The 27,547-nt window shown below is 47.2% G+C and overlaps 2 protein-coding genes across 2 annotated transcripts in view; one reads left to right on the top strand and one right to left on the bottom strand.

The window, feature by feature from the left end:
- Positions 1 to 215: 215 nt before the first annotated feature.
- On the bottom strand, positions 216 to 8,169 carry LOC145513810 (uncharacterized). Its single transcript, XM_081510766.1, has 3 exons — positions 7,807 to 8,169; positions 3,386 to 3,517; positions 216 to 387 (listed from the first exon to the last, which is right to left on the bottom strand). Exons 1-3 carry the CDS (start codon positions 8,085 to 8,087, stop codon positions 216 to 218), a joined length of 585 nt encoding a protein of 194 aa, XP_081366892.1. The 5' UTR covers positions 8,088 to 8,169.
- Positions 8,132 to 27,547, top strand: part of THSD4 (thrombospondin type 1 domain containing 4) — a 635,320-nt gene continuing 615,904 nt past the window's right edge. Inside the window, exon 1 of the mRNA XM_081506213.1 lies at positions 8,132 to 8,174. The gene's annotated coding sequence lies outside the window, so the exon portion shown is untranslated. The remainder of the gene's footprint in view (positions 8,175 to 27,547) is intronic.

Genomic DNA, 27,547 nt, shown 5'->3' on the forward strand with positions numbered 1-27,547 from the left:
AAAGGGCATGAGCATGCTCTCTACCCATTTCCCTACTTGAGAGGTCAGCCATGTTTAGTCCCACTCTGTGGATGAGGAAAATGAGGCACAGAGAAGTTAAGCCAATGTTCAAGGTCACATGTCTAGAACCAGATATAAACCAGCAGCTACAGACCACCCCACTCTGCAGCCTTCCCCCTACCCTCCTACCCGTGGTGCAGCTGTCCTTAAATATATCATACCACCTGATGCAGGTGGAGCTCTCCCTTGTCTGAAGACTTCCGGCTCACAGGCTTGCTCTCTGCTGGGCACAAGAGTGGGTACAGTCCTTTCTCAGGGAGACGTAGAGGTGAAGCAGCAACACCACTGCTCAGGCTGCTGGCCCTGGAGGTGATAGTCCTGCCAACACTTTAGAAGAAAATTTCTCGGGTCTCAGGACTCTTCCTGAACAAACTCGAGGTCCATAGATGAGTTCTGGAGAGAGGCATGAGTAGTAGAAATTTGTGTCCTTACTGCAGGACCAAGCCTCTGCATGAGCCCATGAGGAAGATCCAGCAGTGTTTTTGTTTTAACTCCAAAGAAGGAAAAACACCATTTGATTAGATTAAATGTGCTCTGAGTAGGGCCCAGAGTCCTCGACTTTAAATGCACGTGATCTGACACTCAAGATATTTTTAGTGGCTTTGATAGCTGTTTCTGACAGCTGTTTCTGGACAGCTTTCTCCATGCATGGACTTAGGAGGGGAAGGACAGTGGAGGGGCTCCCTGAAAGAGCTCAAGTCCTGGCCTCGGTGGTAGTTATTCTTGGTCTTGACTAGACACATACATACTTGCAGAATTGTTTGCCACTCATTTACCTGCATCAGAGGAAGTGCTCTCTTCCACTTCAAGAACTCTGTGGTTTGAAATAGGGAAAGGTGACCTTAGGGAGAAGCCAGCCATGGATCCTCTGGCCTGTGGACCAACAGCTGCTTCAAGGGGAACACTGGAGCCATTCCAGGGCTCACACAACCAGCAGGCTTTCCTTCTCTCATCTCTCCCAAATAAATGAACACAGCAGCTATGTCAGTGAGCCTGGAAGACTCAAGACACAGGCTGTGGGGAGTTTTCTACTGAAGCCATAACTTGGCACTAGAGTTGTGTGGTAATTCTCTACATTATAGGAAAGAAAGAAACCATTTCAAATGCAGCTTGAAATTTTTAAAAAAGAAGTCACATACTTCTCTGTGCGTGTCATCTTTTCCCAGATGGATCCAAAATGAGCCACAGAATTTCCCTATTGCAGAGTTTCTGAGAGAATCACAGATTGGAGGGCTAGGAGGGGCTTGGTATGAGTCCCTTTTCTTCCAACAGGTATAAATATGTTCTTCCTATTTTCTCAATGAGGGGACCACAGGTCTGAGGTTGGTGATTTCTACATTGACATGGCCAGCAAGTGATGCTGGTGTGGAAGTTGGGAGCTACCTGCATTTTTCTACTACGCTAAACTGCTTCTCACAAGGAGAAGATGCCACCATCATGCAGAGAGTATGAAACAGAAAAACAGTTAAAAGAAGGGGGGGGATGCCAATATCTTGGCAGCAAAGACTGACAAGATGTCACAATCAGCATGCAGTAGGTCTTTATGTATTGACACCAGGGGCAGGACGAAGGTGACGGGCAAAGTAGAACAATGAACCTGTAGACTGTTTGACTTTGTGGTCTGTAGTGCCTGGGTTTGTATACCAGGTGTATCTGGCCAGTGTTGAATTGGACACGCGGCATTTCTGAGACTTTGTAAAAATCAATTTGTTCAACAAAAAGCCAGTTTGATAAAAGAGGGAAAATTGCCAATGAGGCTAAGGTGACAGCGATTTCAGGCACCGTGTAAGCTGATTAGCCTCAAACAGCGACACTGCTCTGTATGCTGAGACCTCTGACCCCGTGGCCTCCTTGGAGACGTGTGGTGCTGGTCACGAGGGCAGCATGGGCAGTGAGTGAAGGCCAAGACCTTACTAGGAGAGTCTCCCAGGAAGCAGGGAAGGGAAATACAGGGCATTCCTTTAGAGTGATGGATTTATTTTGCATTTATTTTTGCTTTACAAAAAAGTCGTGGAATAATGTTTTATAGTACCTTTGTTTCCTTTTTTAATTAACTGAAGGGATTTTTTTTTTTCCCTCTCCCTTTGGATGAACACAGATCTGGTCAGGTCAGCCCCTGCTTAAACTCCCTCAGAGGCATCCTCTTGTTCATTTGAAGATAACCCAGCTCACAGAAAAGACCATAAGCATCACTCACTTTTTTTAAAAAAGTATTTATTTTTTATTAGAGGATAATTGGTTTACAAATTGTGTTGGTTTCTGCCACACATCAGCTGTAAGTATACAGCCATAGGTATACATATGTCCCCTCCTTCTTGAATCTCCCTCCCTGCTCCCACCCAATCCCACGTCTCTAGGTTGTCACAGAGCCCCAGTTTGAGTTCCCTGAGTCACACAGCAAATTCCCATTGGTCATCTATTTTACATATGGTAAGCATCACTGACTTTTAACTGATTTGCACATGATGGCTTTCCCTGTCGATTATGGGATGATACATTTTGGTATTGGTTGATGAATAGCCACTATTTTGAGCTTCTCCCACTTCCCCTCTGGGATCCCTTACCCAGCATCTAAGGCAGCAGGCGGCCCTAAACCCCTGCTCCAGCCTGTAGCTTATGTCTGTTCTGATGGGACATGCTTGTGCCTTTGTGGTGGCCAGAGGCTCATTAACCCTGCCTGGAAGGCTCACACAGCCAAACCCGCCCGCTGACCACTTCCCTGCTTTCTCTCCCTGAGCCCTGGCTACGCAGCCCTTCTTTATGATCCCCAGGTGGGCCTTGTTTCCCTCAGGGGTCTTTGCAAGTATGTTTCCTTCTGTCTAGGACGATCTTTCCCACCCTGTCCTCTTCTGACTTCGGTTAATGTTTCTCCTCCTCCCTTCAGTCATTCCTAGCTGGCTCTAATAAATACAGGTTGGATGGATGAATGAGGCAATGACCAATCATGTGTGAGAGGAGCAGGCATTTGCATATGGACTTCTTCCATCGCCATCAATTGTCTCTGTCCGGTTAATCATCGCCAGAAGGAGAAAGGGAGCCTGTGGATCGAGAGGCTATGCTGTCCACCCTCCACCTTGCTGAGTGTTGCCACTCCCGGAGAGAAGCCGCTTCAGCTTGAGTGATGCTCCTTAGCTGCAAGTATTACCGCTTTCAAAGAGGAAAAAGAGGGATAATTGGAATATTTGGGATTCCAGAAGTTGTCTTGTACCAGGTAACTCTTGAGGCTTCCTATCTCCTCTTTCTGGCCATGAGGCAAGAGAGGAAAGGGGAATTAGACAAATTGAACACAGCCTGAAGACTCCCCAACACTTTATCGGAAACCCACGTTCCATTGAGAACTCCTTTTGCTCCTGTCCTCTGAGCCTGAGGCTGCAGCTCTTCTCTTGTGGTCACGTGGGGGCCAGCCCCAGGCAGGCCCTCAGGAGGAACTCGATTTTTCGATCTTTGTCTCAGATGCCTTAGAGGAGGAAGAGAAAGAAGTAAGTTAAAGAGGCAAGCAGGGGAGAGAAGGCTTCTTAACACTCACCCAAGGTACTTAGAAGCAGCTTAAAACTACATGTTTACCCGTTCGCAAGGGGCTGTGTTGTGTTGCGTTGTTTAGTTTAAATCACGCTTTCCTTATTTCCTTATTATTCACTGGGCACAAGCTTGCCTCAACTTTACAGTCTACAAAAGTTTACAACCAAGAAAATGAAAAGGACAATTTTGCTAGCCTTGTGATGGATCCTGAAAGTACCTCGCTGGAGCCTGAAATTAGGGGTTTGACTGCAAGTCTGCTTCCCTTCCACCTCCAAATGTTAACAAAGTAGGGATAATGGAGGGCTTTTCTTCCCTGCTGGGACACAACCCCCTGAAATGCCATTAAGATGAAAACACTAGTGTTTGTCAAGAGTAGAGAGCAGTATTTTTTCAAAGCGTAATTTTTGGAACACTAGCCCCAAGAAATATTCTGCTAGTAAAAGGATTACTGGTCAAGTGCTTGTGAACGAAGTGCCGAAGCTATGTTACTCATATGTTCCCCCACAAAGGTCTGGTTGTCCCCAGCTGCCTTCCTGCAGTCTGTTCATACTTGGCTCTTATGCCAGTCCCACGTGCTCTGAAATCCCAGGAAGCCGCTCTCAGCACTACACCATTGGTCCTCCAGCTTTGGGGGCCTTCACTGGTGCTGACACTGTGCTCCAGGCTGGGGACCCCCAGAAGGAATGGAGGAATGCCGGGCATGTGGCACTAGGCAGACAACAGACTGAAAGCAAGGTGGTTGGCCGTCTTGTGTAGGATGGCCAGCAACCTGGACAAGGGAGTGAAGGGGGCATTAATAATCCATAATTATACTGAGCTTCCCTGGTGGCTCAGACAGTAAAGAATCTGCCTGCAATGCAGGAGATCCGAGTTTGATCCCTGGGTCAGGAAGATTCCCCTGGAGAAGAGGATGGCTCCACCCTCCAGTATTCTTGTCTGGGAAATACTATGCGCAGAGAGTCCAGGCAATCTACAGTCCATGGGGTCACCAAGAGTTGGACATGAAACAGCAACACACACTATACTGGGCAGAAGGTGGAAACTAGGGCTTCCTTATGTACATGGAGCTGACAGAGGGGTTGAATTTTGTTTCTCATTCTAGGAGCCACTTCTAAGGCCAATGGGCAGTAGTCACAGGGAAAAGTTTTCTGTTAACAATGAAAAGAGGCTTTGTAACAGAAAGCCTCCAACAATAGTATGGGCTATTTTATGAGTAGTGAGCACCTCGTTCTGCAGCTATGCATGAGGGTAGCCAACAGCTGCCCTCCAAGATGCTGTGTTTAGAAGACATTGTCATACCAGGGAGATGCCAGGGCTGTGGGGTGGCCTGTGATTGGGTTCTGAGGCACCCATTCTACTTTGCCCTCTCTGCTGCTAAGGGTTAGTTGTTTATCTCATACGTGCATTTGCTAAGTCTCTTCAGTTATGTCCGACTCTTTGTGACCCCATGGACCATAGCTTGCCAGGCTTCTCTGTCCATGGGGTTCACCAGGCAAGAATCCTGGAGTGGGCTGCCATGCCCTCCTCCGGGAGATCTTCCTGACCAGGGATCTAACCCGTGTTTTCTACATTTCCTGCATTGGCAGACAGGTTCTTTACCACTAACGCCATCTGGGAAGTCCATTTATCTCATACATGAGGACAAAATCCTGCCAATCTGATTCATGTGCGCGTACACACACACACACACACACACACACACACACACACACACACGGATAAAGTAGAAATGCAACAGGACTGAAAGAATGAAAATTTGCTGGTTTTATATAATTAATTAATATTCTCTTCTGATATACATAATGTAAATATCTCTGTTTAAAATGAGACTGGATTTCACAGTACAGTCTTGACTTTAAGAGAATACTCTGTGACATGTAAGCAGAATATGGTCACAACTCTTTGAACAAGTTTGAAGTGGTTCAGAATCAGTTCTGGAAAGCCAGCCTAGGTCACTTGGATGAAGTTAGGTCAATAATAATTGCTCTCTGGTTATGTAAGCTGTTCACATCAAGGGAAGAAGGGTGGGAATAGAAGGGAATTCTTTGTACTATTTTTGCAACTTGTCTGTATGTCTAAAATTAGTTTTAAAAAAACCCATATCCTTGGCTCCTAAGCCCTGCTCATATTGTGCTCTGCCTGATGAACTTCCCCTATCCTGTAGACTCAGCTCAGGCAAAACATTACAGATTTCCGATCCCCTCCCATGAGTTCTACAGATGTCCCAATTATACCCACCACTGACCAGCATGATTTTTTGTTTTGTACCTTTCTTGCCTGACTCGGAGCTTCTTTGGACTCGAATGTTTTCTTCATTTCATCTTTCCCTCTCAGTTCCAAGACCCTACTGATCACTCTGGATATATCTCTTCAATAAATTAATTAATCAATCCAATTTGAACAAGTTTTATTAGTTTTCCTCTTTTTAAAAAAACTGTGCTAAAATATACATGACATAAAATTGACCATTTTCACCATTTTAAGTGTCCAGTGCATTGGCATTCAGTATATCCCAATGTTCCATAATTTTTCTCTCATTTTAAGTGGTTGAAACTGATCAGAGCTGTTAAAGCCACTTAATCTGGACCCAAGGGACTAATGGGGCTTCCTTGGTGACTCAAACAGTAGAGAATCTGCCTGCAATGCTGAAGACCAGGTGCGATCCCTGGGTCAGGAAGATCCCCTGGAGAAGGAAATGGCAACCCACTCCAGTATTCTTGCCTGGAGAATTCTGTGGACAGAGGAGCCTGGTGGGCGACAGTCCATGGAGTCAGAAAGAGTCAGACACAACCGAGGGACTAACACTTTGACTTTCAAGGGACTCATGACACTCAGAATTAATTTAATCCCACTTGTACCAGGAGACACCTGGTCCAATCAAAATCTGTTTGACTGAAGTGGAATTATTTCACCCCATTTGGACCAACATGATTCAGGGAGAACGGGTTCCGCCCAGGCTCCAGGCCAGTAGTCAGAGCCTTTTCTTTGTCCTAATCTCGTGGGTTGTCACTCTCTTTTGTTAATGCTTTTCCTCTGGGGGCTACCCGCCCTGCTGCTCTCCTAACTGCTCCCACACACCACACCCAGCCCTGGTTCGACCTGGCTCCGGGGCAGGGAGCTCCCATTCTGCTACCACCTTCATTGTCCCACCCGTGCACCTGCACTCTCAAAACAATTCCTGCAGGCTGGCTTCGGAGGCAGTCATAAACAAACAGGCTGACTCATTTAGTGAGACTACCTGTATCTGGACAATCTCTTCAAATATTTAAGGTCACCTCCACCTCCTCCTGGTAGAGGAGGGACATTTTCTCACAGTCACTCTTTCCTACCTCACTAGCTCTAAAGGACTCCATTTGAATTTAAGGAATGTAGCACTGCATTAGGAACCCAAGAAACTGGGCTCTAGTCATTTTGCTGCTAATAGCTATCTAGGTAACTTTGGTCATGCCCTCTTTGGGATGGTATTTGCCACTGAGTAAAAAGAAGGGCTCAGATATATGAATCTGTTTGATTTTGATTTTTGTTTGATTTTTGTTATTATTGCTTTGCAGCAGGATTTTTTTTCTGTGTGTGTATGTCGGGTTTGTGTGTATGTGTGTGTGTGTGTGTGTGTGTTGGGGGGGTGGGGGTGGGAACATAGTATTACCCTAAGACCAGAAAAGTACCAGATGTCTCTGGCTGTCGGAAGCATGTTTTCTTGCTCCCTCAAGCTGCCCAATCCTAGTTAGAATTCGGGGGGCTCTTGTCCGTTGTCCCTTGCCTTCTGAAGGAGCCAGTGAAGCTTTTCTTGTGTGTGAGTGCGCGTGTGTGACTACATACGCCCTTTAGACTAGGGGTCCCCTTTCCTGTCTTAGAGTCACTGCATTCTCTCCTCCTGTTTACAGCAAGTTTCCTTGCTGGCTCCCTCCTTCAGCCTCACCCTCACCCTGTTGCAGCCAGAATGGTTGTTCCGAAACGCAAAGATGCCCGCATCCCTCCTGTGCCTCGGCCCTTCAGTGGCTCTCACAAACCTCAGGATAAGGAAGATTAGCTCGAAGTTCAAAGCCTTCCACCATCTGTCTCCAGCTTACTCACCTCCTGGTCTCACCCCTTTTTCCTCTTACTTGGCCAGCCCGGGACACTCTTCCTTCCACTCTCGCCACCCTCCTCCCTGGTTCCCTCGGCCTAGACTGTCCTCCTAGGGGATGATGTCTGTTCTCTGGGTGCACAGGGATCAGTGGCACTCACAGGGGCCCCTCTGGGACGTGCGGGTGGGTTGAGGGCCGGTGCTTCCCGAGGCGGCCGCCAGGGGGCGGCAGGAGCGGCTCCAGATGACAGCAGGAGGCCGTAAGTGGGGGAGGGAGGGAAGGACCGAGGGAGCGCGGAACCCGGCTCTCCTGATCGCAAACTCCGAGCCAGAGCTCTCCGCGCGCGCCCCAGCCGCTGGCCGCCCGCGCAGCCGGACGCGGAACCCCGGCGCAGCGGGAGCCTTGCAGGACGGGCGCGGGGCGGCGGCGGCGGCCGTCCATGCGGCGGGCTCGGGGCTGCCCGGCGCCGGGAACCACGCGGGGGCGAGGCAAGGCGGCCGCTGGCCGCACCGGGACACGAACCGCCAGGTGAGCAGAGCCGCCCGCCCCCTTCCGCCCTGCCCCGGGGGCCCCGATCCGGCCCGGCCGCTGCCCGCCTCTCGGTCCCCCTCTGGACGGCCAGGAGGGCTGGCGCGGGCGGCAGGCGCAGTGGGTGTGTCAGGGGCGCCGGGGGGCTGCTCCCGAACCAGGCAGGGGGAGCCAGCGCGCGTCTGGTCCGTCCCGACGGCTGCGCCTCCTTCTCCCCTCTTCGCTTTCTGGGGGATTTGCTCTGTCCAGTAGCCAGCACTCACCCGTCCACCCTCCCACTCGGAAACTCGGGACAGTCAACCTTGGTCGGCCCGGAGTTGGGCCGCCAGCTCTCCGGGTCGGGGTAGATGGGAACCGGTGAGTGCACACCCAGCCCGCGAGCCCTAACCGTAGCCTCGCCAACCTCCTACCCGGGCGGCAGAGCTGGTGGAGCCTCGGTTGGCGCGCGTCGAGCCCCATCCTGGGGCCTCGGCCACACCGTTTTCTAGAAAGCCTCAGATCTCTATATGTGTCTGAGCTAAACCGCTGCAACCCAGCGCCACTGGGAGCCGGAGTGGATGGGTTGTTTCCGCCAACTCTGGACACTTCCTCGAGTGCAGCCCAAGTACCTGCGGTCCCTCGGCGCGCTTGTAGAATTAGCTTTTACGGAACTAGCCCGCACTGGAGCTTTAGCGATCGCGAAGTTACTGGGGGGGGGGGGGGGGTTGTGTTTTGTTTTTTCTTTGAAATAACATCAGTCCTAACTTGGGAAGAAGCTTTCAGGTCGTTCTCGAGCCCACTTAGCATCTGGAATGTGTGGGGTCTGGGATCTCCTTAAGCAGTCCCCACTCAGCCCCGCGCCGGGGTGCCTCCAGTACAGCCTGTTGAATGTGCGTGCTCGCGCCTCTTCCGGTCTCCTTTGTGACCCCCATCACGCAGCCCTTTGTCCCTTGGCAGGCAGTTAGTGAATCTGAAGCCTCGGACCTGGGTAGCCAAAGCGATCATGGGATGCCTGTTGGAATTTGGAATAAGAGAAATAGAGACCTAAGAGAGATCTAACGAATCATCTTGTCCAACTTTCCTTTCACAGCTGAAGGCACCCAGGCACCACACAGTCTAAATATTAAAATCTTAAAATTTGTATAACCTGCCCATGTCTTCTACTTCATTGGTAAAAGTGATGAAGTGGTTGAGCTTAAAAGGATTTTATTGGGCCTCAAAATACAAAGAAGAAAACATTTTTAACAGGTGATTTAAATACAGCGCTACTCAATTCCTATTGATTTCTGTTGGCACCATGGTTGAATTACTTTGGAAAACAAAATCTAGCCCTGAAATTAAGGAAGCAGATGGGAGTCCTGGGACTTTCCTATAAACTTCTGCAGGGCTGAAACAGGGATTTCCCACAGAAGCGAGTTTGGGTGATCAGGATACTAGAGCCCTCACTGAAAAAGCAACTGGTGTGGCCTCTTGTGGACAGGGCTGGTCAGCTGAACCTGTGTGATCTCCGTGCCCAGCACCCAGCAGTGTGCCAGCTTGGTCTTATGTTCATTTCAGTCTCCCATGAAGAAGTGGTTCCAGTTCATTGTTAAGAAAAAAATAAAATACAGCTAAAGTTTAGGAATGAGAACAAGATTGGGTATTTTGACTTGAAGGGCTGTTGTTGTTGTTTTTTACCCAGAAGTGCTTATTATGATTGTAATCACATTATCCTAAAGAGTGTCTGGATACTGATTGCCCATCCCCCTACATTTCTCTCCATGGTACCACCTTTTCCAAGTTGGCTGGAAGTCTCTATTTTTGAGAGCATCAGACTCCCCATTCCATCCCCCTCATTTGTAGCTAATTCATTACCAAGTCCCTTCCACATTCTTTTGTGATATCCCAGGAAATTATTTTCCTTTCTCTGTTCCCTCTGCCTCCTCCTTAAACCATGTCCACATTGCAGTAATAGTCTCCCCTCTTGACTCCCAGCCACGAGTCCCTTTCTTCATTTTAATCCATCATCTTTCATGCTGACAGATTAATATTCCTCAAATTCTGATTTCGCCACATCATTCCTTTCAAGAAATCACAATGGCTTCCCAGTATTCACTTCTCTTTAAATCTTCTCCAGCCAATATTTTTGGGCATCTGCTGTGTGCCAGGGACTGTTACTATGTGCTGGGGTTTAAATTAATAACGAGACAATATCCTTGCCCTTGAATTGTTGACAGGCTAACAGATGATATACAGCCACCCAAGAGAGAAAGAGATGTAAAGAGAGAACCACAAACCAAAGCTAATCATTGGGGTGTGCAAGACATAAAGGAGACACAGATGAGGGAGTAGTATTCTCCTGTATGAGAAGAGCTGGGGAAATTTCACCTGGGCTTTGAAACATGCGGAGCAGTTCAAGGAGATGGGAAAGACTGAAAGGAGGGAAAGCATGCCAGGCAGAGGGGAGAGCTTGAGCAAAGACCCAGAGGTGTGAAAGCATTGGTATGGACGTGGTGGTATCATGGCCATTCTTCATCAAGGGGTTTCAAAGTGTTAGTCACTCAGTCGCATCCGACTCTTTGCAACCACATAGGCTGTATCCTTTGGTCATGGAATTCTCCAGGCAAGAATACCGGGGTGGGTAGTCATTCCCTTCTCCAGGGGATCTTCCCGACCCAGGGACTTCTGCCTTAATTTGAGTCTACATTTTTGATCCAAGAGCAGCTCAACTCTTTCCTGCCTGAAGTCCTTCATTCCACTTACCTGGTCTTTTTATTGTGGTTTTATATGCCTCCTAATCCTAGCTCAGAAATTCAGATTTCCTCTCTGCTGGGCTAAATTTCACCAGGAAGTGAATCCCAGCCCATCTTAAGTGTTCCTCTACACTTTTTGCACTGACTCTCTATTCAGCCTAGACATGTTCTAACGGACATGCCTCATCTCCTCAGCCACCTCGAAGTTTCTCCAGGGCATCTCCTGCTCTGAGGACCTCTCCCAGTCTGTAGGACACAGTCCCAGCACATTGCCAGCACCAGCGAACTTGAAGATATGACTCGCTTTGACCTTCCATCCTACTTTTCCCTCCTCTCTTCTTCTCTCCACTTTTCCCCACCTTTGATCTTTCTTTTTGTGTGTCTGCAGAGTTGTGATATTTATTTACATATATGTTTATTAACTGGCTTCTCTTTGAAGATAACAGATGAGATATGTTGTGCTGGTAGCTAACATACAGTGCAGACTGACATCGGGAGAGGAGCTGCAGTATGGGGCTGTGCCTTTAGGTTGCATTGCTGACTCTTGCCTTGTTTCAGGATCCCCCCTCTTCACCTCCCTCTGCCTGACCTGTGTAACTGATGCTGGCCTACTTCTCATCTTTGGGTCTAATTTGCCTTCTCTTCTTTCCCCAACCTGTCAAAATTGACTTCTCCAGTTTCTGGAGCCTTGCTGGCCTGATGAACTCATTCAGGTCAAGTTTAATGAGCCTGTGTGTGCTGGGCCTGATGCTTTCATCCTCCCAGCAACCTGTGACAGCGACAGTATCATCCGCACTTTAGGAAACTCCACTTCCTTGCCTGAGGTCAACAGCTCAGGTTTTGAATCTAAGTCTTAGAACCTAGCTTTCTCAGTCTGGTGCTCTTCCTGCTATATCACTGTTTCCTGAAAGGGTTGTTTTCAGAATACCTGAATTAGAATTAAGATCTGGTGAGAAAAACTCAGATTCCAGAATGGAGGCAGGGCCTGGGATGGGCATTGTAAAGGTGGCCTTAGGCAGTTCTGCACACTCAGGTTTGAGGATCGCTGCCCTAGGCTGGGAGAAGGCAATGGCAGCCCACTCCAGTACTCTTGCCTGCAAAACCCCATGGACGGAAGAGCCTGGTAGGCTGTAGTCCATGGGGTCACTAAGAGTCAGACATGACTGAGCAACTTCACTTTAACTTTTCACTTTCATGCATTGGAGAAGGAAATGGCAACCCACTCCAGTGTTCTTGCCTGGAGAATCCCAGGGACGGGGGAGCCTGGTGGGCTGCCGTCTATGGGGTCACACAGAGTCGGACACGACTGAAGCGACTTAGCAGCAACAGCAGCAGCAGCAGCCCTAGGCTGCCTTTACAAAGGAGGTTCTAACGACAGGTGGTGGGCGAATAAGCCACAGGATCCCACATTGCACAGTCCTTTTTAACAAAGGCCTTGACCTTGACTTTAAGGAGTGAGCCCTGGAACTGAGCCCTCTTTTTGTCAAAGGGGTCTTCAGTTCAGTCCTGAAAGCATGCTCCCTACCCCTCCCCATAAAGGCAGGTGAGCCTAGCCCCCATCATGATGGCTCACTCTGACTTTATTTCTGGGCCAGAGCAAGTGCCAAGGGAGAAGGACCAGAGTGGATTAGTTTGCAGCCCCAAGTTGCCTGGAATCACAATGGACTGAGACTCCCCAAATAGAGCTGAGCATGCTGGCCAGTCACTCCCTGCCTCTCTCTGGGCGTGGTGAGTCAAACTTCCTCCTTACCAGAGTGGAGTCTGGTAACTGACCCTTCTCCTTCATTCTGTAGGCCTAAACAATGGATGGCTATAACCCAGAAGGTTGGTGTGGGGTCCGGTGCACAGGTACACAGGGCATTCAGCAAAAGTCCAGCCCCTAGTGGGTGCCCAGTGTCAGTTCTCATCCTGTTTAACTGCTCTGTGACTGTCAGTGCTTGGCAGGCAGTTGGTGCTCAGGAAGAATCTGCCTGCCAATACAGGAAATACCAGAGACTCGAGTTCGATTCCTGGGTTGGGAATATCCCCTGGAGAAGAAAATGGCAACCCACTCCAGTATTCTTGCCTGGGAAAATCCCATGGACAGAGGAGCCTGGCGAGCTATAGTCCATGGTGTCACAAAGAGTTGTACATGACTGAGCATGCAGGACAGGATGTATGTGCTCTAGAAAAAGTATGTAATCTCAGACCCCTCAGGTCCAGGGGTTTTGTGTTTAAAGGGCTAAATATCACAACTTTATATTCAAATCCAGGAAATGAACACCTCCAGCTGTGCAGTAATAATAATGATGCTGGCGATGGAGGTGATAAGGAATTAATTATCCATTCAGCATCCCCTCCCCTCTCCATTTCCCTCCTCCCAGTTTTCCTTTGGTTTCCTCTAAGAAGAGGAAGGTAGGCAGCAGTTTTCTTTATTGCTGGTTACTTGTCCCGAGAAAGTGGTCTCTTTCTGCTTATCTCTTTTTCCCTAATCTTTCCCTGAACGTTGGAGGAGGAAATGGCAACCCACTCCAGTATTCTTGTCTGGAGAATCCTGTGGACAGAGGAGCCTGGCGGGCTACAGTCCATGAGGTCAGAAAGAGTCGGACGCGACTGAGCGACTAACGCTTCCCTGAACATACTGTGCTTGCTGTCTTCTCCCATGAGCCTTGCTTAAGTGGATCACTGAGCGGTACCCTGGCAGCTTTCTACCTTAGCCCCTCCACTCCCGGGCGTGGCGCAGAAAGCCGGCTTACAAGGCGGTTGTCCCAGAAGGGTGGCACCGAGCAGCCCACGACCTGGGCTGGGCAATCCTCCCAGCCCGCTGGCCGACTGCCCGAGGGCTGGCCAGCAGCGAGGACCCAAGTAATGAGTGATTAATGGGCGCCCCATCTAATCTCCTGCCAGGGGAAATGAAGGGCCAGTCGTGGGCTGGGGCTCGTCATGACCTGCTCCAGGTGGGCTTGGAATGCACCCAGCTCAGGATGGGGATTAAGGCTTGAAAGATGAGAGGAAATGAGATGTTAACCCTTTATGCTGTGGCCCTCTGAGCCCCAGCAGGGAAATCTCAGGGGAATTATCTGTAGGCATCTGATGAAAGGGGAGCCTGGCCTTTGATTTACGGCAGGGTTGCAGCCACATGACTCTGGCGGGAGGGGGGCAGGGTGTGACAAGCGACGGCTTTGACTTAACCATTTTTCTCAGAGGCTCAGATTAATTTCTTATGAAAATGGAGTATGTGGACTGCAGGGAGGCTGCTCTACCTGCTTCCTTCTCAGAAACCTTTCGATCATATCAGCACGTTACAGATTTGTAGGTGCCAAGCAGTCGTTCCCTTCTGTAATGCAGTATCTCTGATCTCCGGTTGTTTTGAGGAGGACGGAGGAGAGAGTCTGGTCACCGTCACTGGCGATGGGTCCACCTCCTTCCCCAGGTCAGAAAGCAGCACTGGGGCCCTGAGTGTGGGAACCAGCTCCCTGAGTTCTTTGGCTCTGCCATGCTGGGGAACCCTGAACCTTCACCTCTTGTGCTGTAGTTTTCCTGTCTGTAAAATGGGCATAATAATAATACATAACATGGGTGAGATTCATGAGGATGTAGAAAGCTTACAGCAGTCTTAGGCATGTGGACCTCGCATGTGAAGATTGTGCTCTGTGCTTAGTCACTCAGTCTTGTCCGACTCTGTGAGACCCCATGGACTGTAGCCCGCCAGGCTCCTCTGTCCGTGGGGATTCTCCAGGCAGGAATACTGGAGTGGGTTGCCATGCCCTCCTCCAGGGGATCTTCCCAACCCAGGGAGAGAACCCAGGTCTCCCGCATTGCAAGAGGATTCTTTACTGTCTGAGCCACCAGGGAAGTCCATACATGTGAGATTCATGAGAATGTAGAAAGCTTACAGCAGTCTCAGGCACGTGGACGTGCCAAGCGAAAGTGACCCGTCACTGTTTTCTCACCTTTCTGGGAAGGATGTAAGCAGCTTCTCTTCCACACCTCTCAGATTCGCTTAGGGTGATGGATCTCACTTGTTTGACCTCTGACCCTCACATGCCTTGGATTCTGGTCCCCCCTCCCTTTGCCGCTGGCTCCCTGGCCTCCAGCTGCCCTTTTCATTCTACTCCCTGCCCCCGCCGCCACCTCTATGCTCAGCAAGCTGCTGGACTGGGTACTGACCTGCCTGATCCTCTGGGGGCACGGCCCTTCCACACCAGCGCTGCCCACTGCCAGCCTTGCTGTCACCTACAGCCCAGAGAAAACTGGCTGAGGGTAGAGACAGCAGCTGCCTTGAAAGCAAAATTAGGACCTGTTGAGACAGTCTAATCTGGGTGCAAATCACAGCTCTGCCCATTTTCTGGTTTCTCTGAGCTCCTGTCACCTCATCCTTGATTGATGCTAAGAATAGCAGTGCTTATCTAATGGTTGAGAGGGTCCAACCCGAGAGTGAACATGAAGCCATTGGCGAGGGAGAATTTATTGCTGGTTATATTGGGTTGGCAAAAAGTCAGACACGACTTAACTACTAAACAACAACAATATTGGGTTGGCCAAAAAGTTTGTTTGGGTTTTTCCATAGCATCTTACAGGAAAACCCAACAGACATTTTGGCCAGTACAGTAGGTGAGCCTTGAGGGTGGAGCTGTGTCTTCAAGTTTTGAAGTCTTATTACAGAGTATACACTGGCATCCTCGCCTCTAGCTCCATTTAGTATCTTCTCCAGAACAGACACGTACTCACGTCCTGCTTGACTTTGGTGATGTTTTAGTCAAGGCCCAGGGTTTTATTCTGCTTGAAGTTTAAAGGATCTTCTGGCCAGCTAAGGGAGAGGGAACTGCTGTTTATGGATCTCCGTGTCAGGGATTTACCTGCGTGCACTTATTTAATCCTCTCAACAATCCACGTGAGCTAGACGTTATTCTTCTTGTTCTATAGCCTAGCAAACTGAGGCTCAGAGAGATTAAGGAAATTACAGGGGCTCGTGCAACAAATGAACGTCAGAATGATATTTGAATTCCAAGTCATCTGACTCCAGAATATGTGCTCTGGGGAGAACTAATGGGCCAGGTAGTACCACTGTAATTATAACCTGCTGAGAAATGTAAGTATAGCCACTTGAAAGTCTAATTGTAACCCACTTGAAAATTTTAAACATTGAGGTATAGTTCCCATACTGTAAAATTCACCCTTTTAAAGTACACGTTCAGCAGTCTTTAGTTTATTCACAGAGTTGTGCCACTATCACCATGATCTAATTCCAGAATATTTTCAGCACCTCCATACTCATTAGAAGTCACTTCCCACTCCTTCCTTTCCCAGCCTGTGGAAACCATGAATCTACCTTCTGTCTCTTTGGATTCTGGACATTTCATATAAATGGGATCTTATATTGGGTTGGCCAGAAAGTTTGTTTGGGTTTTCCTGTCCCATCTTATGGAAAAACGTGAAGGAAGCTTTTGGCCAACCCAGTCTTCTGTAACTGGGTTTCTTTCCCTAAGAATGTTTTCAGGGTTTGTCCATGTTGAAGCTTGTATCAGTGCTCCATTACTTTTTATTGCTGTGTAACCCACTTAAAATAAAAAGTAAGGCTACTTTGCTTAGAGAAGAGGTGGGGTTACAATTGCAGATGTAGCACAAAGGAGTGCTCATTTTTTACTATGGGCAGGTGTGAAGGAACAGAGTGTGGAGATGGAGGCGGGTCGGGTCTTGGCTGGGTTCCCACGTCTGGGAATTGCAGGGATGCCCAGCTTCTCTGCTCCAGGCACTCACGCTGCCCTTGGCTTGTGTCTTTGGCCAAACTTACTGAGATGCACCCGGAAGAAGCCATGGCGTGCTATGGCCCCCTGCCTGGGAGAGGTGGGCTAGAGGGTTCTGGAGCTATCTTTGCCACAATCTGCCTGGTGTGGATGCTGTGGAGACATTTTAGCCCCTGCTGTACTCTGCTGGATTACTTTTAACTTCAGATGGATTCCAGTGTCAAGCGCTGATGATGGCACTGCTGATTTGCTTTTTTAAAATAATTTTATTTACTTAGGCTGTGCTGGGTCTTCATTGCTGCGTGGGCTTTTCTCTAGTTGCAGGGGTCGGGGCTCTTTTCCAGCTGCAATGCACGGGCTTCTCACTGCAGTGGCTTCTTCTCACAGATCACGGGCTATAGGCTTGTGGGCTTCAATAGTTGCAAATAGTTGCAACATATGAGCTCAGTCGTTGTGGCACATGGCCCTAGAGTTCATGGGCTTCAGTAGTTGAGGCCCATGGGCTTAGTTGCCCTGAGGCATGTGGGATCTTCCGGGACCAGGGATCCAACCTGTGTCTCCTGCATTGGCAGGCAGCTTCTTTACCACTAAGCTACCAGGGAAGCCCCTGGTGGGGGTTCCCTGGGGGTGTGCTTTTAAGTTTCTATATATAACATTGTATTTTCTTCTGATTATATAGGTAAGGTGTATTTATTACAGAAAAGTTAGGAAATGCAGAAAATACACACACACACACAAATCACCCATAATTCCCCAACCAATGATGACCGGTATTTTGACTGTGTATCTTCCTAGTCTCTCTGTCTCTCTCTCTACACACACACATACACACACACACACACACACACACACAGAGTTTATAAAACTGGTATTGCACTAAACATATTGTTTTGTTCACTCCTCCTTTCACTTAATAATACATCATAAACATTTTCCTTGTGTACTAAATATTCACTGTTCTTCCAAACTATAATTTTTTCAATGGTTGCAGTGTATTTTTTAAATATTGATGTTTACTTAAACAGTCTCTGATTTTGGGCATGTTGGTTGTTTTCAATTTATCAATATTGTTTATAAATAAAATGGCTTCCTTTGTGCATTTTTTTGTGCATCTGTTAATGCATAGTGTTGCTTCTGGTACAAAAGATATAAATACTCTGAAGGTATTTGGTACATATAATCAAACTGGCCTTCCAGAAAGGCTGTTTAATTCCACAACTGTGTTATTTTTTAACTTGAGTTTTACTGTTCATGTAACTCTGCCAAATATCCCTCCATGCTCCTCCTCCTCCTTCCTTCTCTCTCTTCTTTGCACCCCCCCCCACATATCTGCACAGTCCACTAATTGCTCATATTGTTTTCTCTTTGATCTTTGCCTGTATTTTAATTGAAGCATGACTTTTTGCACACAGTATGATTTTTATGTTAACATTTCTCTTGACATAGTCGGGGTTCCCATTTTTAAACTTTATGACCACTGCCATCACTTTGCCCCGTCATGGTTTCCTTTAGCCATTCCCCATCTTCCTTTACGGATCTAGGTTGTTTCTAGTGTTTTCCTAATCAAAGAATTAGTGCTTACCAAACTGAACGTTCAGTGTGCTGTTTTGTTCTGGTCTCATGTTCCGTTTTGGAAATTCAGTTCCTGGTCGTGTCATTACCAGGTCCACAGCAGGAGCTGTTCTAATAACATTCATGCCGCCGAGGGGCCCTCACAGCACCTGGGAGGCCCAGGTGAGAGAGCCCAGAAACAGGACGGGTGCTTGTTTTGGCCTTCCCTCTTCCTTTCCTTATGAGGTCCTGTTCTTTCCTCAGGCTCACGTCGGAGGAACTCAACACCTCACTGCTACCAGGGATATAAGAGGTGCTGTGGGTTGGGACTTCCCGAGTTCCATGCAGGGAAATTATGTCAGTGTCGTTCGGTGTCCACATGTGAATGGCATCATGTGACAGGTGGTCTTTTGTGACTGGCCTCTTTCACTAAGCATGGGGAAGGCCTTTTGGGATTGTGTTCATACGCTTTGGTGGTTCTGTGTGGGCTGGGCCATGCCTCCATTCACCCTGCTTCCAGTACTTTCTGAGCCCCGACCACACACAGTCATAGCACCCTGTGTTTGTAAATGGTGCGAATTCCAGTCCTGACTTTGTCCCTTAGTGCCTGTGAACAGCTTAACCACTTCGAACTTCAGCTTCCTAGTCTGTGACACAGACTGATGATCCCTGTACCTGCCGTGAGAGAGAGGAGGTGGTGTGTGTACAGCGTTCGTTCACTCCTCATGAAACCAAGCCTGCTCTGAGGCCCTATCAGCTCTGGGGCCTCTGTCCACCTTAAGGAGAAAGGAACTGGTGTTCCTGCCTTATGGCTTTGGAGGGGGCAGGTGAGGAAATCCCTGTGACCAACATTATTATGCAGGAGGAAGGCTGGGAGCCCAGGAGAAAGGCTGGGAGCCCAGGAGAAAGGCATCAGTGACAGAGGTGGGAAGTCACAGAGACAAGAGCCGTACCCTCAAGTGGGAAGCTATGTGGGAGAAGGAAGATGCAGAAGCCTGTTTTATGGGATGGCTGCATTCTTTTTTTTTTTTTTTTTACACATATCCCCTCTTTTTTGGATTTCCTTCTCATTTAGGTCACTACAGAGCACTGAGTAGAGTTCTCTGTGCTATAGAGTAGGTTCTCGTTAGTTGTCACTGTTATATATGCTGTCAATAGTGTGTATATGTCAATCCCAACCCTCCAGTTCATCTTCTCCCCTATCCTTTGTATCCATATGTGTCTTCTCTATGTCTGTGTCTCTATTTCTGCTTTGCAAATAAGGTCATCTATACCATTTTTCTAGATTCCATGTATATGCATTAATATATGGTATTTGTTTTTCTCTTTCTGACTTACTTTACTCTGTATGATAGTCTCTAATTCCATCTGCATCTCTGCAAGTGGCACAATTTCTTTTTATGGCTGAGTAATATTCCATTGTATATATGTATCACATCTTCTTTATCCATTCCTCTGTTGATGGACATTTAGGTTGCTTCCATGTCCTCGGAGAAGGAAATGGCACCCCACTCCAGTACTCTTGCCTGGAAAATCCTATGGACAGAGGAGCCTGGTAGGCTGCAGTCCGTGGGGTCGCTAAGGGTCAGACACGACTGAGCGACTTCACTTTCACTTTTCACTTTCATGCATTGGAGAAGGAAATGGCGACCCACTCCAGTGTTCTTGCCTGGAGAATCCCAGGGACGGGGGAGCCTGGTGAGCTGCCGTCTATGGGGTCGCACAGAGTCGGACACGACTGAAGTGACTTAGCAGCATGTCCTGGCTATTGTAAATAGTGCTGTAGTGAACAATGGATACATGTATCTTTTTGAATTATAGTTTTCTCTGGATATATGCCCAGGAGTGGGGTTGCTGGGTCATATGATAGTTCTAGTTTTAGTTTTTTAAGGAACCTCCGTACTGTTCTCCATAGTGGCTGTATCAATTTACATTCCCACCAAGAGTGTAAGAGGGTTCCCTTTGCTCCATACCTGGAGGACTGCGTTCTTGAAAACCTCACAGAATTCAGATCTCTCATCATTCAGACCATGTTTTTCCTGTAAAATAAATGTACAGAGTGTTCATGGGTGCTTGGTGCATAATTTTGCTTGAACGGGGCTTTTCACAGTGCACTGTTTATCACCAGTACCGCACAGAGGGCTTGCTCATAAACAGCCCACTTGGTATCTCAGGATGGGTGTTTGGCTTCCTCAACAGCTGCTGGTGGTGGTTGTTATCATCATCATCTCAGTGTGTTTTCAATACAGCACCACTGTTTGACAGACCATCTAGATCAGAGATCAGCAAGCCTTTTTTGTAAACGGCCAGTTGCAGGCTGTAGGGTCTTTGTTGCAACTAATCAGCTCTGCCTTTTGAGCACAAAAGCAGCCATAGATGATACATAAATGAATGGGCAGTAAAACCTTAGTTATGGACACTGCAATTTGAATTGCATATAATTTTCACATTGTAAAATAGTAGCCTTTTGATATTTGTTCAACCATTTGAAAATGTAACAAGACCAGGCATCGGGACAAGTTTGGCCCACTGGCCAGAGTTTGCTGACCCCTGGTCTAGATGACTATAATATGTGAAAATTGTCTCAACTGAGTGAATGTTAAAAAAATAAAAAGAGTAAATGTTAAAGTAGCCCTGTAGTCAACAACATCACTCATAGACATTCCAGTGCTCATAACAGCATAGCTAAGTTCACAGATTCTATCAAACGATTGTGGGTATTTATGAGCCTGGGTGATACCAATGTAGCCAAGTTATTCTTATGAATTTTAAAATGTAATCTTATTGTTTTGAAATTTAGGCATCCAACCAGTTTCTTAATAGTTATATCACTCCATCTCATGATTCAAATTGCATACTGTAACGTTGTTCATGGTTGTGTACCATGCTGGGGTCTTGCAACCTCTGCCTGCCTCTGGACAGTCTGATGGCCTATAGTAAGGGGCTTGGAACTTGCTTCGGGCTCGAATGGTTGTTGCAGAAGCCAGGAGAAGGCACGACGGAACACCAAGGGGTATGTCTGGTGCATGGTGAATGTGGGATAAACTTTGTTCCATCTCTTCCCTTTCTTTTCCTCCCCACCCAAATGTTCTATATATTTGGTCAGCTCCAAAACATGCTGAGCCTCTTTGAAACTGTTACTTTGGTTCTTTCCACATGCAGTAAAGTCACTAACCTTTTTAAATGGAAACAAAAACAAAGGCTGTTAGAAAGCAGTTTCCCCTCCCAGGTCACCAGCTTTCCCTTGCCGGAGAATAAGCAGTGCTGTGCTGAGACTGCGGCTGGAGGCCCCAGGTTTGAGGCAGGCGCCTCCAGCTGGGTGCAGACTCGGCTTTCCAGCCAGGAGGGGGGTGCCTGGCCTGCTGGCTGCTCTGAGGTCCACAGCTCCTGGGTGTATCTTGGTTTCAGAGATTCAAACGGTAGGAAAGCCAGGATCCTCTCCAGATGGGAGACCACCAGCCCCGAAGGTGACTGTGATGCTGTAGTCCTTGGCTCTCAAGTGTGCTTTTGCTGTGTGTGTTGGATAGAAGGCCTGTCTTGAGTAGACATGTGTTTGTGTTGTTCAGGGGGCTGATGTGCATAACCACATGTGCTTTCTGGCCTGGGGTCTGGCAGGATGTGAAGAGAGGCAGCCACTACCCTTTGGCTGGTGAGATTTTGCATTGTTATATTGGCAGGGGGCTGGCATTCCTGCTGTACTTTTGGAACTCTTTGGTGTGTAGACAGGTAGTCTTGGAGCCAGGGGCATGGGCATTCAGTCCTGACTTTGCCACTGCTTTGCCCTTTAATCTCCAGTAACCCATTCTACTCTGTCTCTGGGGTCACTCATTCCTCACTCCTAAATGAATGATGATAGCCGTTCCTGAGGACTCATTTATCAGTTGAGATACGTGGGGAACCTGGACCTTCACTCCCACCCAGCAGCCGTAAGATGTCCTTGCCCCGCCCTACTGGGTGGTCAGTAGAGGCCTCCTCATGGAGAGTCAGGACTCTTCACCACCACCCAGCAGTAACGAGGCCATGCATTCCCTCCTGCTTCCTGCCCCAGCCGCAGTGTGCCAGTGGAGGCCACGTGAGGCACAGTGCTGAGGCCCTCCTACCCAGGAAGGTATCAGTGGAGACGAGCTTGGGGGCTAGAACCTCCTACCCTGCTCACTGTAATGATGAGTCCCCTGCCCACTCAGCTAGCTGTCCCTGAAGGCCAAGTGGGGAGCCTGAACTTCTGTCCCCATCTGACTGGAATGTGGTAGGATTTCCCTTCCTCTGCTGAAGCAGTGTCAGAGTAAGCCAGCTAAAATGGAACGTTTAAATAATTTCTAGAGCCTCATAAGGGAATATCTAAAATGTCCATGTTTCAATTAAAAACCACTTGTCACACCAAGATACATGGGGATCTCAAGCTTACTGAGAAGAGGCAATCAACTGATGCCAACGCTGAAATGACAGACATGTGGCAGTTTTCTGACAAAGATATTAAAGCAGTCATCATGAAAATGCTTCAGTGAACAGTTATGAACGTGCTTAAATGAGAAAAAAATAGAAAGCCTCAGCAAAAAATCAAAAGGCATGAAGAAAAACCAAATGAGGATTTTAGAACTGAAAAAGACAATAACTGAAAACAAATCTCGCTGGGTGGGCTAAAAAGCAAAATGGAGATGAATCAGTGATATGAAGATATAACCATAAAAATTCCCCAATCTGATCAACAGAGAGAAAAATAAACGAGTGGAAGAAAAGAAGAACAGATTCTCAGGGACCTGTAGGACTAACAAAAGATCTAACATTTTGTGTCTTTGAAATCCCAGTAGAGAGGAAAGAGGATGGGAATGAAAAGGTTCTCAATGAACTTATCACTGAAAACTTCTTGAGATTAGGAAGGTCTCTAGATTCAAGCAGCTTAGTAAATTCCGAACAGGATAAACCCAAAGAAATCCATACCAAAATATGTCATCAAATTTCTGAAAATAATTTTGAAAAGGAAGAAAGTAGGAGGAATTAGGGGGCTTCCCTGGTGGTCCAGTGGTTAAGAATCTGCCTTGCAATGCAAGGGACACTGGTTCAATCCCTGGTCCGGGAAGATTCCATACGCCATGGGTCAACTAAGCCCGTGCACCACAACTACTGAGCCATGTGCTGCAACTACTGAAGCCCATGCATCTAGAGCCCGTGCTCCACAACAAGAGACGTCACCGAAATGAGAAGCCCGTGCACCACAATAAAGAGTAGCCCCCACTTGTTGCGACTAGAGAAAGCCTGCCTGCAGCAACAAAGACCCACCGCAGTCAAAAACAAATCAAGTAAATAAATAAATCTAAAAAAATATTTGTAGTAGAAGGAATCAGTCTTCTAGGTTTCAAGACTTATAGCTAAAATAACCGAGACCGTGTGGTGTTGTCAAAGGACAGAATAGAGCACCCAGAAGTGTGCCCATCTGATTTTTGCTAAAGGTGCATAGGGGAAATGGAAGAAACACTAACTGCTGTGATCTGGATGATGATTTGAAGAGGCTGGTAGAAGACGGAGAGCAGAGGGGAAAGTTTATCGGAGAGATAATACAAATGCAGAGTTGAGAGCTGGCGAGAGATGGGGCCTAAGGCTCACTGGAGGGGGAATCACAGAAGCCCAGGCAGGCTTTGAGCTTTATTCATTGGAAGAAGAGTGATACCAGGATTTCCCCTGGTGGTGGTCCGGTGGTTAAGAATCTGACTTGCAATGCTGGAGATGCGGGTTCCATCCTTGGTTATGGAACTAGGATAGCACATGCCGTGGAGCAACTGAGCCTGTGCGTCTCAACTAGAGAATCTGTGCACTGCAACCAAAGATCCCACGTGACTCTGAAGATCCTGTGTGCCACAGCTAAGACCCGATGCGGCCAAATATAAAAATTAATGTTAAGAAAAAAAAGAATAGTTATACCACCACCAAAGCAGGAAAGGGTGGCAGAAAGAGGGCTTGGTGTGGAAGTGGTGACCAGGTCCAGGTCCTTTTATTATTCACCTTGGGTGGGCCACCAGCAGGAGGAAACTAGAAATACAGGAAAGCATCTGAATGAGAGGGTAGGTCTCATGTTGGGTTTTTGAGACCTCAGCATGAGATAATTATCAAAGAGGTCAGAGTGTAAGAGTCCTTACCCAGTGTACACAGCTCATTAGTGGGGGATGGGTTATGATTGACATTTTTCTAAGCTTGTTTGGGTCACAAGGAAAGTCAGTGAGGCAGACAGAGGAGACAGGCAGAGAACAGACTTGCATGGCCTCTGATGATGGGGTTCAAGTAACAGTTTTTTTCTTCCTAAACCCAGTTGCCTTTTATCGTCCCCCTTGACCTCTGGGTGACCTTTGACTCCAATGACTTGCCTCTCAGTTTCCTTGAAAATATTTCCTAATTCGCAAGATGGCCGTCTGGTTTGCATTATCATAATCTTTTAATCACAGCACCTGATTTCAGCTTTACCTAATACCAGCCTATCACAGAATTGTGTCAAGGAAATAAGACTAATTTGCTGGGTTTCTGTTTCCCTCCGTAAGGATATATGGAGCCTTTCAGCCTACATTGCACAGCAGTGATTGCTACAAATCACTGACTAGATTTCTATCGCTTAAAAAAATAATGACATAACTCAAATGTCAATGCAGAAGCCCCAAGAGCCGAGCAGGAAAAGGCAAATCCTTTCCTCTGATGTTCAGAAGCACCAAGGGCAGAGTGTGTGGCTGGCTGATTTATAGCAGTCGAGGCACATGGAGCCAGGATGTGTTCTGGACGGGCAAGCGTGCGGGGGCACTGAGATGACGTTCTGGATTCAAGGCCAAAGCAGTAGTGGAGTGAACATGCAGAGCACAACCTCACGCACACCAGCTCCCCTGGCCAGACCCAGGCTGCGACCTGTGTTGCGTACCCGGTGAGTGTGAACACAAACAGCTCTCCAGGAAATGTGTATCTGATGCAGTGTGTCAGGGGACCTGAGAGGCAACTTAGTGGAGTGCCGAGACAAGCCAGGTGGCCTTGGGTTTCATCACGCTTCTGCCCCTTACTAGGGGCATATTGCTTCTGGTGACCTTGGGCACAGTGCTTCACTGCTCGCAGCCTCAGTTTCCTCCTCTGTTAAATGGGCATATCGATAGCACCTGCCTCATAAAACAATGTTTGAAAAGTGCTCAGTGCAGCCTGTCACGTATTATACACTCATTAAAAATTAAAAATCTCTAGTCTGAGCTCTGCGTCTCATTAGCTGTGATACTTTGTAACTGTCATCTGGTTTCATTGAGCATCAGTTTATTCATCTGTGAATCATGACTAAAAAATAATGGATTTGGAGAGTTGTGTTAGAATCTCCCAATTTTTGTGTGCTTTGTGATTTTGTGATGAGATGTCAATCAGAAAGTCACAAAGGAAATGACTGATAGATTTGAAGACTGTGACAGCACTGTTAATCGGTTGTACCTCAAAGCAAAATAAAAAGTTAAAAAAAATAAATAAAACAGTGCTTCCTCACAGCATTCAACTGTCATAAATCCCCTCCCCCAAGGTTTTGACTCTTAATACTGGAGAGAAGTCTACACTGGGTTAAGAAATCCATAAATAAATGTTGTGACAAAGAAGTAAACAAAATAGGTAACCAACAAGTTGCCAAAGGCTTTATTGACTACACCAAAGCCTTCGACTGTGTGGATCACAACAAACTGTGGGAAATTCTTAAAGAGATGGGAATTCCAGACCACCTGACCTGCCTCCTGAGAAATCTGTATGCAGGTCAGGAAGCAACAGACTGGTTCCAAATTGGGAAAGGAGTTCGTCAAGGCTGTATATTGTCACCCTGCTTATTTAACTTATATGCAGAGTACATCATGAGAAACGCTGAACTGGATGAAGTACAAGCTGGAATCAAGATTGCCGGGAGAAATATCAATAACCTCAGATATGCAGATGACACCACCCTTATGGCAGAAAGTGAAGAACTAAAGAGCCTCTTGATGAAAGTGAAAGAGGAGAGTGAACAAGTTGGCTTAAAACTCAATATTCAGAAAACTAAGATCGTGGCATCTTGTCCCATCACTTCATGGCAAGTAGATGGGGAAACAGTGGAAACAGTGAGAAACTTTATTTTCTTGGGCTCCAAAATCACTGCAGATGGTGACTGCAGCCATGAAATTAAAAGACACTTGCTCCCTGGAAGAAAAGCTATGACCAACCTAGACAGCAGAGACATTACTTTGCCAACAAAAGTCCATCTTGTCAAAGCTATGATTTTTCCAGTAGTTATGTATGGATGTGAGAATTGGACTATAAAGAAATCTGACTGCTGAAAAATTGATACTTTTGAACTGTGGTGTTGGAGAAGACTCTTGAGAGTCCCTCGGACTGTAAGGAGGTCCAACCAGTCCATCCTAAAGGAAATCGATCCTGAATATTCATTGGCAGGGCTGATGCTGAAGCTGAAACTCCAATATTTTGGCCACCTGATGCGAAGAATTGACTCACTGGAAAAGATGCTGATGCTGGGAAAGGTTGAAGGCAGGAGGAGAAGGGGATGACAGAGGATGAGATGGTTAGGTGGCATCACTGACTCGATGGACATGAGTTTGAGTAAGCTCCGAGAGTTGATAATGGACAGGGAAGCCTGGCGTGCTGCAGTCCTTGGAGTTGCAAAGAGTCGGACATGACTGAGCAACTGAACTGAACTAACAAGGATCTACTGTATGGCAGAAAAAAAAAGAAAACTTATTTCCATAAAAGTTATAAGCAAAATTAAAAGACAAAAATCAAACTGAAAGAACTTGAGAAAATAAGAGTCAGTGTCCTTAATATAGAAAGTGCTTCTGAAAACTCAACTGAAAACATTATGAGCTCAACAGAAAAACTGGCAAAATGCACAGAAGAGATAGTGCACATGGATAATAGAAATGAAAATCTGTTCCAACTTGACTAATAATCAAAGGAAATACAGTTAAAATGACTTTTTTTTTTTGCCTATTGTGACTAACACATTGATGCCCATCCTGTACCAGGAAAAGTTCATTTACCCAAAAGTTTCCTCCTGGGAATGTGGACAGACCACCTTCCTACAGGCTCTGCAGTTAGGTGTGGCCATATGACTAATGGAACAGGAGAGTGGCAGTGACTTAAGTTACCTCTGTGAAGCTGTCAGCTCAGGCTCGAATGCTTTCCCTTTTCCCTTGTTTGTTCACTGAATGGAAAGTGAAAAAAAAAAAAACAGTGGAGGATTCTGAGGCCCTAGACAATGGTGACGTCCTTAGGTGAAAGGAGACTAGCTGCCTAGATGCCTGCATGCCTGTGTGGAGCAGAACGCCCCTGCCAACCCACATCAGATAATGAACTGAGCAAAAAGTTTTTGTGTGTTAAGCCTTTGAAACTCTGGGATGGCTTG

The sequence above is a fragment of the Giraffa tippelskirchi genome, chromosome 7 (genome assembly GCF_054371585.1).
Source record: "Giraffa tippelskirchi isolate mGirTip1 chromosome 7, T2T-mGirTip1v1.2.pri, whole genome shotgun sequence".
NCBI classification, from domain to species: Eukaryota; Metazoa; Chordata; class Mammalia; order Artiodactyla; family Giraffidae; genus Giraffa; species Giraffa tippelskirchi.

Excerpts from the sequence above, each read along its gene's own strand:
- LOC145513810 (XM_081510766.1), bottom strand. The coding sequence starts at position 8,087 with ATGGACGGCCGCCGCCGCCGCCCCGCGCCCGTCCTGCAAGGCTCCCGC. Across the intron at positions 3,518-7,806 it reads CACGTCCCAGAGGGGCCCCT|GCATCTGAGACAAAGATCGA; the intron begins GTGAGTGCCACT and ends TCCTCCTCTAAG. Across the intron at positions 388-3,385 it reads AAAGGAGTTCTCAATGGAAC|TGTTGGCAGGACTATCACCT; the intron begins GTGGGTTTCCGA and ends TTTCTTCTAAAG.